General features: G+C 41.0%; 1 protein-coding gene across 1 annotated transcript; it reads left to right on the top strand.

The window, feature by feature from the left end:
- Window positions 1-1,162: 1,162 nt before the first annotated feature.
- Window positions 1,163-11,843, top strand: LOC143961446 (vitelline membrane outer layer protein 1-like). The gene is made up of 3 exons (XM_077470740.1): window positions 1,163-1,667; window positions 6,603-6,727; window positions 10,223-11,843. The coding sequence occupies exons 1-3, from the start codon at window positions 1,509-1,511 to the stop codon at window positions 10,515-10,517; spliced, it is 579 nt and encodes a 192-aa protein (XP_077326866.1). The 5' UTR covers window positions 1,163-1,508; the 3' UTR covers window positions 10,518-11,843.
- The last annotated feature ends 264 nt before the right edge of the window (window positions 11,844-12,107 follow it).

The following is a 12,107-nucleotide window of genomic DNA, read 5'->3' as shown; positions in this document are numbered from 1 at the left end:
GGTAACAGTTCATGGCTCCAAATAGAAAGTAACAGTACAGCGCAAACAAATAATATAAATAAATAAATAATTAAATAACACTTAATTGATATAGTGCATAAAACACAAAAGTCCATAAGTGAGAAGGAAACAGGTGTAGTAATCAAGAAGAGTCCGCTTGTGCAGTGTGTCTTCAATCAACGTAACAAGTGATGATGTGATCCCTTCACCAATGAGCAAGATGGACTCTCACCTCAAATAATGGACCCCTGATATATCAGACAGGTCAGAAAACGCTGATCTGCGCATGGACGTTGGGTTGCATTTGTTTTTATGCTCAGCACTCGGCACTGGAGATCAGTGCATCAGAATGTGAGTGTTCCTTTCTTACTACTGTTTCTTTTTTAATAAATTCGTATAAACGGAGAGCACTAGATTTTGTTTTTTATGTTTCTATATGGAATCATATTGATTTGAGGACATGGAAAAGGATTTTTTTTTGGAGTACTCCCATTATGTCTGCTGAACACTGTGATTTACCCTTGATGGGAACATGCGTTTTCTGACCTGTCTGATATATCAGGGGTCCATTATTTGAGGTGAGAGTCCATCTTGCTCATTGGTGAAGGGATCACATCATCACTTGTTACGTTGATTGAAGACACACTGCACAAGCGGACTCTTCTTGATTACTACACCTGTTTTCTTTTCACTTATGGACTTTTGTGTTTTATGCACTATATCAATTGAGTGTTATTTAATTATTTATTTATTTATATTATTTGTTTGCGCTGTACTGTTACTTTTTACTTTGTAATGTGGGATTTGGTATTTTGACCTATAGTATTCTAGCTGCAATTTTTTTTCACCATTTCACTTATTTTATTGTGTTTAGCGCTGATTGATTTTTCGTTTTATGGCTCCAAATAGAGCTACAGTCTTTTTGTGGTTTAAGCTCCCCCAGCAGGTACACCATCCAGCAATGGACATTTCTACACAGCGTGCTGCTGTGTCTCTCTCTCCTACTCAACAACTCCACACTGACACTTTCAGCACACCTGATAATAACCCCCTCTTAACCCTGCCCCTCCCTCTACAATATATATATATGTGATTTATTTCAAACATTAGAGGATTTATTTTGAAAAAGAGTTAATTTCTCTTAAACATTTATCAAATATGTACAATAGACTCATCAAGGACAAATCCATTTGAAATACTTTCACAACCATTGCACAAGCTTCATCTGATACAGAGAATTTTGCAAATGACTAAATATTTTATCGCCATATAGTGGTTTCTTTGAGGATAATGACATTGGCTCTGCTCCAATGAATGGCCTGCTTTTGATTTCCCCTGGGGATTTGGCAAACGTCTTGTACTGTTTTTAATTATTAAAATAATTTCTATAAACTGCAACACTCCTTGCTCAGCAGGCTTGTCCATGGACTGCCACGTAGGGAGCGTTGGGGTGGGAAGATCTGATATTTGTTACCAGAGGCAAAAGATACAACTTATCCAGAAGAAACATGTCCTCGAGCACTGCATTGTTTATCCTTCTCTCCCTCCTCCCGATAGCTCTGGGAGAACACCCAACCATAGGTGTCCCTAACGGGGGCCCATGGGGGGAATGGGGCCCGGTGGAATGGTGTCCTTGTGGTTTTCGTGCAAGAGGATTCGCCCTCAAGGTGAGCAATCTACACTGACAATTTTTCTTTAAATTTTTCTTTATGACTATATTGCCACTTAAATGGGGTCAATCCACCTAAACGTGGATATCTCTGCATGGTAAATGCTGGGGAGCCTAATCACATTTGGATTGCTTATGATCCAAACGGTCTTTGGTCCAAATGGTCTTTGGTCCAAGCCCATGTCTTAGCCCCTTTACTAAAAGTCTCACTCTCCTTGCTAAATTTGTACATATATTGTATAATATGCAGCATGAGCTTGTTTAGAGGTTCAACCAAAAGCTGGAAGGCTAGTTTTGGGTGGAATATGCCAAAGTCAAAGTATATTATTGTTAAGATACAGGATCTGAGCTGGTGGTATGTATAGCCAAGGGGTTACTTTATCATTCTAGTACAGGGCTTTTAAAATGAAATTCCAACTCTTAGCCCTTGTACACACGGTCGGAGATTCCGACAACCAAATCCGTCTGAGTTATTCCGACTGATTAATTCCAGAAGAGGCCCGGAAGTGATGTTGCATACACACGGTCGGACTAAGTTGTTGGAAAATCCGATTGTACATAACGTGATGACATTATTTCGTTAGGACGGGACTACGTTCAGGCTAGTAGCCAATAGCTTTGGTCTAGGAATTTGATCTGAGCATGTGTGGCACTTTGTCCGTCGGAGTAGGCTACACATGATGGGAGCATTTTGTCGGCAAGTTGGAAAAGTTGGTCCGTCGGATATTCCAGCGGAAACAGTCCGATGCAGACCACACACAGTCGGAATATCCGACAAGACGGTCCGATAGGAAACATTCCGTCGGAATCTCCGACCGTGTGTACAAGGGCTAACAAATTCATGCAAATAATATAAAAATAAATAAATAGATAATGCACATTAAAAAAAAAAATTAAGCAAATGAAAATGATCCAAGAGAAGATGTTTAAACAATTGTGATAAATTGATATATTATCTAGCTCACACACAACCTAGCCAGTTGACTTTATTGCCATAGAAGAAACCAATCATTTTCTGCCTCTTTTCACCCAACGTAGCCCAAGCTGAAAAGTACTGTAAATAATAAAAAAATGCAGTAGTCATGGGACTTTAATGAGGCAGGTCACTCAAACATAAAAATCATATGATATTTTTCCTTCCTTTGGTTGAGCAGAAACCTTGGAACGGCATAAGAATCCGCTTGTGTCCAGCCAAAAGATCCCTTTAAAGAAATTAAATGATCGCATTGATAGAAATATCTCGGCAAAATTAATACATGTGTGTCGCCAGCATTGCTTTCCCAGGACTTTATGGAAAAATTAAAATTAAAAATATTTGTGATCTGAAGCATCCAATGTCACATGCCTCCATCCTTAATTAGACAAACAATAACAAAAAAATGCAGTGGTCTTGGAACTTTAAATGAGGCAGGTCAATCAAACATAAAAATCATACAATATATTAAGTAGAAATAATTCCACAATTATTAAAATTCATATTTGAACATTCAATATTCATAACAGTACACATTTCATATAATGGCAGTACATGATGACAATTTTTAATTAAATAAAGACATACATTAAAAAGAACTGACATAAAAAATTCATGTCTTTTTTTCAATGTGATAAATTCATGTTGTTCTAGTACATGGTGGTATAAACATAAAAGATACATGATTACACTAATCATTAATCTTTTATGTTTATACCATCATGTACTAGAACATGAATTTATCACATTGAAAAAATTTATGAATTTTTTATGTCAGCTCTTTTTAATATATGTCTTTATTTAAGTAAAAATTGAGATCATGCACTGCCATTATATGAAATGTTTACTGTCATAAATATGGAATGTTCAAATATGAATTTTAATAAATTTGGAATTATTTGTACTTCATATATCATTTGATTACTATGTTTGAGTGACCTGCCTCATTTAAAGTTCCATGACCACTGCATTTTTTTTTTATTGTTTGTCTAATTAAGAATGGAGGCATGTGACGTCGGATGCTTCAGATCACAAATATTTTTTTTTGTTTTATTTTTTTTAAAGTCCTGTGAATGCAATGCTAGCGACACACATGTATTAATTTTTACTGATGAGATATTTCTATCAATGCGATCATTTAATTTCTTTAAAAGGATCTTTTGGCTGGACACAAGTGGATTCTTCTGCCATTCCAAGGTTTCTGCTCAAAGAAAGAAAGAAAAAAAAAAAAAACATTACATAATGTTATTTTTTTTATTTTTTGGGGTTTTGCAAACGATTCATCAGTAATCACTGTTCAATTAAAACAGACGACTCATTTTTAAGAATCGTTTTTGTTTTCAATAAGCTTAATTTCCATATTATCACTAGAAATAATTTGAAAAGGACTATTGAGATTTTTTTAAAATTTTTATAGAATTTGATGAAAAAATTTAATTGATTTTTCTACTGACCAATCATATGTATATGGCTGCCATTAGATCTCTAAACATCTGAGCAGATGTGGGAACTTTTGCATACATAACTAGAAATGTTAGTAGACCACATAATTCGATTTTTTTTTATTCAGGTTAAGTAATCCTTTAACACTTCAACCCCAAAAGATTTGGCTGCTGAATGACCGGGCAATTTTTTTGCGATTTAACTGACAATTGCGTGGTCGTACGGCGCTGCACCAAAACAAAATTACTGTCCTTTTTTTCCCCACAAATAGATCTGATCGTGTGTGGGACTATCGGACTTTTTCCGTCGGAAATCCCGACAGAAAAAGTTTGAGAGCCTGATCTAAAATTTTCCGACAACAAAATCCAATCAGACTTTTTCCGATCATTTGTAGAGAATTCCGACGGACAAAGTGCCACGCATGTTCAGATCAAATTACGAGACCAAAGCTATTGGCTACTAGCCTCTACGTAGTCCCGTTGTACGTAACGTCACCTCATTCGGAACGATCTGATTTTCTGACAACTTTGTCCGACCGTGTGTATGCAACACAAGTTTCTGACAAAATCCTGTCGGAAAAATCTGACGGATTTTGTGGTCGGAATGTCCGACCGTGTGTACAGGGCATTAGAGTTGGTCTCCTTCCCCTAGTACTTTCCAATGTCTAATACAAAAGGCCTGAAGTTTGAATATACAGGCAAAACACTTGAAATAAAACTTTGAAAACCCTCATTTACACATGCAAAAATGCTCAGGGTCACGCTGCGTGTGAATGGAGTCTGAAGCTTGTAAAAAAAAAAGCTTCTTTTGAGCTACAATCTTCAATACATTCAATTCTTCTACATCTTCGTTTTTGGGCAGAGGTGACTTCAATGAGAGCGTGTCAAAAATAAGTGCAAATGTGTATATCACGTCTTTTTCATTAGTAACTAAATTATGTTGGCTAAACAGAAATTGTAAAAAATAATCGACAGATACCTGCAGAAATGCTCAGAAACGCTTGTACAAGTGTTTAAAAAGCTCCTAAAATGACCAAAGACGCTCAACTCAGGTGTGAATGCAGGCTCAACTGTTCAAAGCAACAGATTATATATATATATATATATATATATATATATATATATATATATATATATAATTTCAGTATCAATAGATATATAGTATCTCACAAAAGTGAGTACACCCCTCACATTTTTGTAAATATTTTATTATATCTTTTCATGTGACAACACTGAAGAAATTACACTTTGCTACAATGTAAAGTAGTGAGTGTGCAGCTTGTATAAGTGCCGGTTCACACAGGGGCGACTCAGATCCGACTTCAAGTCGCCCCAAGTCACCTCAGGTCGCACAACATGTAGAAATCAATGTAAGTGAATGAGAGCCGTCTTAATGCACACTACTGAAGTCGCTCCGACTTCAGAAAAGGTTCCTGTACTACTTCAATCCGACTTGTAGGCAACTGGTACCCATTGATTTCAATGGAGGTCGTCTCCAAGTTGGATCTCCATCTATACGGAGGCGACTCTCAGAGAATTATCAGCTCTCAAAAGGAGTTCCCCCCTGAGAGCTCATTCTCTGATTGGCCCCGGAAAGTTGCCTGGCCTGGGGCGACTTAAAGTAGTGTTGTAAGTCGTGTCCAAGTCACTTCCAAGTCGCGTCCAAGTCACGTCCAAAAGTCGTGTTGCCCCTGTGTGAACCGAGCCTAACAGTGTAAATTTGCTGTCCCCTCAAAATAACTCAATTGACCATGTTTAATCATCAACCACGTGAGTTGCTAAATATTGTACCTTCATTAAATGTAACTGCCTCCAGGTGCTAATCATACAAGATCTTGGATCATTTATGGACATTATGTTTTAAACAAATGTTTTAATATTATGTGTGCTTATTCACACACATTTTATGAATACCTATATTCCGGTTGTTATATAATTGTATGTTATCACCATATCTAGCGCCACTGTTCACGCCTCTCTTCTCTTTTATACCCATTTGGAAGGTGACACTACTTTTATATCAAGACATCACTTGCATATCAAGTCAAAATGTATTTAAAAATTTAGCTTGTCGTGCAAAACACTCTCAAACCAAGTTACTCTCAAACCAAGGCTTTACTGTACCTCCTAATGGGTTACAGTCAACAATACTCAAGTGAAATGAAATAGTGATTTTTTTTTATTTTCTGACTATACTTTGGTTACTCCAATCCACTAGAAACATGTTTGAAGTGTTTTCCATGGTTAAAGAATGGAGGATTCACCTGTTGCGTTTACTGAGGGCACGTTCCATGTGATTCACTAGAAGTTCTATGAGGAATTTAGGAGAGGGGCAAGAAAAAGTTGCCACAATGGCAGAGAGCCTCCATGTAGGCCAAAAAAAAAAACAATGATACTAAATAAAGTTGAATATCTTTCAAGTCAGAAACTATTCTGAACAATCGGGAATCCTTAGAGAACTTCATTGTGCCTGCCACTGAATTGAAAATTTTAGGATATTCTTCCACTTTATTCACAGGTTGAAGAAAGGAAGAACATTGAAGATGACACGGCTCTAAACGGGGTCCGTCTGCTGTGTGTGAACCGCAATGATACATCCCTGGAGGGTAGCAACGTGTACCCCATCCAGTCTGCAGAAGCGCCGTAAGTAAACCACAACTCAATAGGTCTTGGGCTTATCTGGTATTTCAATACACTGACTTGTCCATCACAGTCAAAAGAAATAGGTTGAAAATTGACAGAAAATTGGCCCACATTATTCACCAAAAATTCAAACAGAGGTGTTGAAGGAGCTGCTTTTGGGGCTTATTCACATGTGTGTGATTAAGTTTATCAATGGTAAAGCATCAAAAGGTCAATGCCCATCAACCTATGAGTTATGTGAGACATGACACAGATCAATGCATGCTGATGGACATTGTTTGTTGATGTGCATTATGTAATATTTTGCATTATGACCCATTGACTTTTTATGTCCCTATTGGGAAGGTTACCTCTCAATTCCTGCCAATGTGAAATCTCTTGATTGGGGACACAGACTGCAGATTGTTGCCTGTGTTTCACCTGTCCCACAGACCCCTGATTTCATTATTGGTTATTCAACTGTCACAGGGTCAGAAAAAGAGGTTAATTCTCCCTGTTGGGGTCATGGACAGCAATAAAAACTTCAAAAGCCCCATACACACTATCAGACTGCTGATTTTTTCCTTCAGATTTACCAAAACCATGTAGTAGACGGGCCCTGCCTGATTGCATACAAATTTAAACTCCTAAGGTTTGACCTCATATTATATGGTTTTGGTAAATCTGAAGGAAAAATCAGCAGAAGGTCTGATAGTGTGTATGGGGCTAAAGTATCATTCACTCTTGCAAAGTCTATACAAAATAAACTGGGCTTCAGTAGGTGGAGAGTTGTCTCTTTTCTATATGTTTTCCCAGGCTATTCTTTTCTGCTTTGATGAAAAAAAAAGACATGCTTCCATAGCTCAGTAGGTTACAGTGTTAGTTCACCTTTACAGAAAAATTGTAAAGGCGAACTAACACCAGGGAACTTCCCAACTCCACTTCCGATCCCCATTGTACTTACCTCTGGGGTTGCTGAGCTGTCAGCACCCCCTGCAGCCACCCCAGTGGTCCAGAAATTTGAGGATTCTCCCTCTTCTCTGTGCAGCATTTCCAGAATGAACCAGACCGATTCTTCTTGGCCAGCACTATCACAGTGAATTGGTGTGGTCTGTCCCAGAAGCGCTGCATTGAGAAGAGAAAGAAAAGTGGGGATTTCGAAATCCCCAGACTGCTGGGGATGCTGACAGCTTGGCAACGCTGGAGGTAAGTATATACATTTTTCTGTAATGGTGAACAAACACTTTAAGCTGAAATCTGAGCATACAAGTGGCGTGACTGCTGCTCCTATCTCCACCTTCCTGGCTGCCTTTTCAGATGGCTTCTTGGAAAAGGAAAAGAGAGAGCCTAACAGCAAACAGCTCCTGCTGTCCCTCTGCTTACAACACACATAATGCAGATCCAATGGAACAAAAATCTTAAAACATATAAACAGATATAAAATGTTAATGTTTAGAGTGGATCTTCACCCTTAGTTTGATGTTGCCTGTTCTCTACCCCTCCTCCTTGTTGTACAAATATGGCTTTTTTTATAATAAATAAAATAAAGAAACCTCTGTCTCCCCCCCCCCCCCATGCATGTCACTTCCCTAGGTGAATGAGATGCACCTTTCCCACTGTGCCTCCTGGAACATGTATGCCACATATCCCAGGGGGCATAGTCCTTCATTGACAAAGAAGGGATGGACCAGCGGTATGTCATCAGGAGAGCTACTGGCTGAACCCTGAATAGCCGGCAGCCTCCCAATGATGTTACACTAGAATATGTTGGCACAGGACTGTGTGGGGACAGAAGAGATGAGGATTCCAACAGGACAACTCTGAATCTGCTGGGCGGGTAAGTATCTTAAAATGGTTCTGAAGGCTGAAGGTTTTTTACCTTCATGCATTCTATGCATGACGTTAAAAACCTTCTGTGTGCAGCAGTCCCCCAATCCCCCCCCCCCCAATCCTTACCTGAGCCCCCTTAAATCCAGCAATATTCACAATAGCATCAGCTGTATGGGGACTTTCCCTCCTCATTGGCTGAGACAGCAGCGGGAGCTTATTGACTCCCACTGCTGTCAAATCACAGCCAGTAAACCAATAAAGATAGAGCGCGGGGGCCAAGGCGCAGCTCTTTGGGTCTTATAGATGCATAGAGCAGCAGCTCAGGAGCAAGCACACAGTGGTGCCACCAAGGTAAGCAGTTTTCTCTGGGGGCACTGCTTGAGGGGGAGGAGCCAGGAGCAATGGTGGGGGACCCGAAAAAAAGAGGATCGGGGGCCCGGGGCTGCTCTGTGCAAAACCACTGCACAGAGCAGGTAAGGCTATTACCTTACCTTATCTGGAACACGTGACAGGTCCCAGATGATTGCGCGGCCAGTGACGGCACACGGCTCGCGCACGCGCGGTGGGTTCCCGGCTGTGAAGCCACAGCCGGGAGCCCACAGTTACAAGTCCGATTGTGTGTACACAAGTCCATCTCACAAAAGTTCAAGCAGAAAAAACTGCACTGGCTATTGAACTTCCTTTTTCTCAGCTTGTCGTACATCTTGTACGTCACCGCGTTCGGAATTTTTGGCCAACATTTGTGTGACCGTGTGTATGCAAGACAAGTTTGAGTCAAAGTCCACGGTTTTGTTTTGAGTACAATCCAATCGCGTGTATGCGACATAACACTTTCATGTATTTGTTACTTCCAGGTTCTCACAGATCCCAGTGTTTCCCCTGACAATGCCTTCCTCTGTCTGGTGCCTGCACCTATTGGTTAATAATGTCAGGCACAGATCAGCCCTTGTCTCTCAACTTGTGACTTACTACAAAGATACAATGTTGCAGTCTGATCACAGAGGTAGAAGAGACTGAGGGAATGCTTGCTCCTGCCTGCAGCAGCCATCATTGATATATTATCAGTCTGATATCCTTGGAACCCAAGGACTTATTTTTAAAGAGGAAGTAAAGGCCATTAAAAAAAAAAATGCAACTTGCAAGGCAAAGGCATAATGAGCTAGTATGCATAGCATACTAGCTCATTATGAATAACGAAGAGAACAAAGCCCCCGAAGCAGTCCTCCAAGCGGCATATCGCAGCGGCATATCACAGTGATCTGCGCCGTAGACAGCGGTGCCTGTCTTTTTGTAAATATCTCCTAAACCGTGTAGGTTTAGAAGATGTTTCTTGGACCTACAGGTAAGCCTTAATCTAGGCATACCTGTAGGTCAAAGTGGTTTGTAAGGGTTTACAACCACTTTAATGATAGAAGTAGGAGATTTTGGGTAGAAATATACCACATGGGCACAGATCCCAACTGTCCCTGATTTTGAGGGACTGTCCCTGATTTGAAGCAATGTCCCTCTGTCCCTCATTCTTCCTCATTTGTCCCACATTTTGGTCTGATCTATATAGATGTATATAAAATGCACTATTCAGCTATCAAAGAGTGTTTCCCAGTGTTAAACCTTTTATCCAAACCTTTAAAATTTCACTTTAGAGGAAATCCTATAGCAGGTCTGATGAATCTATTTTTTTCACAGGTGGGGTGAGTGGACCGAGGTCTTGTGGTGCCCTGAAGGATTTATCATAAGGTTCACCATGCAGGTGGAGGCCCATAAAAAAGGCGGAGATGACACAGCAGCCAACAATTTCATGTTCCTCTGTTCTGACACCACCGTCCATGTGGGGCTGGGCATGAGCTGGGGCCATTATGGGAAATGGAGCGGGCGCTGCCACCTCGGTATCTGCGGGATGAAGACCAAAGTGGAACTTCCACAAGGGACCGGAGATGACACGGCCTTAAACGATGTCCAGTTTATATGTTGCAAGGATTGAACTGTTGTTGGTGGCAGATAAACACTGGGGTTAAATGCTGCAATGTAATTGTGTAAATGTGATGGTCATCTTGATTTGAGATCTAACCAATAATCCAAAAGAAACAGAAGTGTAAACCCACTTGGTAATTCAGCAACATACAGTATCTGCCCTCGTGTTCCCAGCTCTGTCCGTCTGCCAAAACCATTACGGACCTTTTGCATGCTTCATATTAAAGCCTAACTCTAGCCAATTATTTCTTAAGGTAACGTTTTGGATAGAGTTAAAATCTTATTCAGGTTCTTTATTTCTTTAGACCCCAGTAGACAGATGTCCCCAGGTGCGTTGCTAGGCCTACAAAAGATCTGGGGCTAGAGCCCATAGTAGCGCATTAAAGAAAGTCATACGCTTGGGCGGTCATACACATGTATATACAGTAATAATCGTGTGTGTGTGTGTATATATCCCCAGAGAGCCCCCCACTTACATCAGGGTCCTCAGAGAACCCCCTCTTACATCAGGGTCCCCAGAGAGCCTCCTCCTTACATCAGAGTGCCCAGAGAGCCTCCCCCTTGCATCAGGGACCCAGAGAGCCCCCTCTCCCTTGCATCAGGGCCCTCAGAGAGCCCCCCACTTACAGTAGTGTGCCCAAAGAGCCTCCCCCTTAAATCGGGGTCCCCAGAGAGCCTCCCCCTTGCATCGGTGCCCCAGAGAGAACCCTCCCCCTTGCATCAGGGCCCCCAGAAAGCCCCCACCCCCTTGCATCAGGACCCCCAGAGAGCCCCCACACTTACATTAGTGTCCCCGGAGAGCCTCCCCCTTAAATTGGGGTCCTCATAGAGCCTCCCCCTTGCATTAGGGCCCCCCCGAGAGCCTCCCCTCCCCTTGGGGATCCCTGCAGAGACTCGGGGCTATGGGCCCCATATTCGGGGCTATAGCCCCAGAAGCCCCCCCCCGCATTGCGATGCCACTGGATGTCCCTTACTTCCTGTCCATGTAACATTAGCCAGGAAATTGAGGGACAGTTGTCACCAGGACAGTGTGCAATAACATCTCCGCAATGGGGAAACAATTGGCAACAACCTGACAGGGATTGTAAGCCTCCTTCCTAACCCTATCTTAAAGAATGTTTTGGCTTATCTTGGGCTTTAAAGTTCAATTTTTTTTACCTCCTGACATCCTATAAATGTACTGAAATATCTGATTGTACAAGGAAAATAATAAAGATTACAAATAAAAGCTTAGTAAAAGTATTGTAAACTTTAAAAAAAAGTTTACAATAAAAGTGATTGTAAACAAGTGATTGTAAACGTTTTTTTCTTTAAAATAATAAACATGTTATACTTACCTGCTCTGTGCAGTGGCTTTAATCAGGTGCGTCAAAAAAAAAAAACCCTGACTGATGTAATTAATGCGCTCGATGCCCAGAAAGGGACAGGATGCATGAATAGGGGGTGGCCATGGCGGCCATGGATAGATTCATGCTATGCATGAAAATATCCATTGAATATAGTTGGGTGGAGTGGAGAGAGGGGGTGGTGCCCGGGTGCAGGCCACCCCTGGTGGGAGCCAATGGCTATCAATCTGCCCTGTGAGAAGGAAGAGAGAGGA

This window comes from Lithobates pipiens, unplaced genomic scaffold (assembly GCF_037356315.1).
Source record: "Lithobates pipiens isolate NorthernLeopardFrog02 unplaced genomic scaffold, aLitPip1_a1.2 Scaffold_8, whole genome shotgun sequence".
Taxonomy (NCBI): domain Eukaryota; kingdom Metazoa; phylum Chordata; class Amphibia; order Anura; family Ranidae; genus Lithobates; species Lithobates pipiens.
The sequence above is the reverse complement of the archived record's forward strand: the minus strand, read 5'-3'. Positions and strand labels throughout refer to the sequence as shown.

Coding starts and splice junctions, on each gene's coding strand:
- LOC143961446 (XM_077470740.1), top strand. CDS start 1,509: ATGTCCTCGAGCACTGCATTGTTTATCCTTCTCTCCCTCCTCCCGATA. Junction 1,668..6,602: donor CAAGAGGATTCGCCCTCAAG/GTGAGCAATCTA, acceptor CTTTATTCACAG/GTTGAAGAAAGGAAGAACAT. Junction 6,728..10,222: donor ATCCAGTCTGCAGAAGCGCC/GTAAGTAAACCA, acceptor TTTTTTTCACAG/GTGGGGTGAGTGGACCGAGG.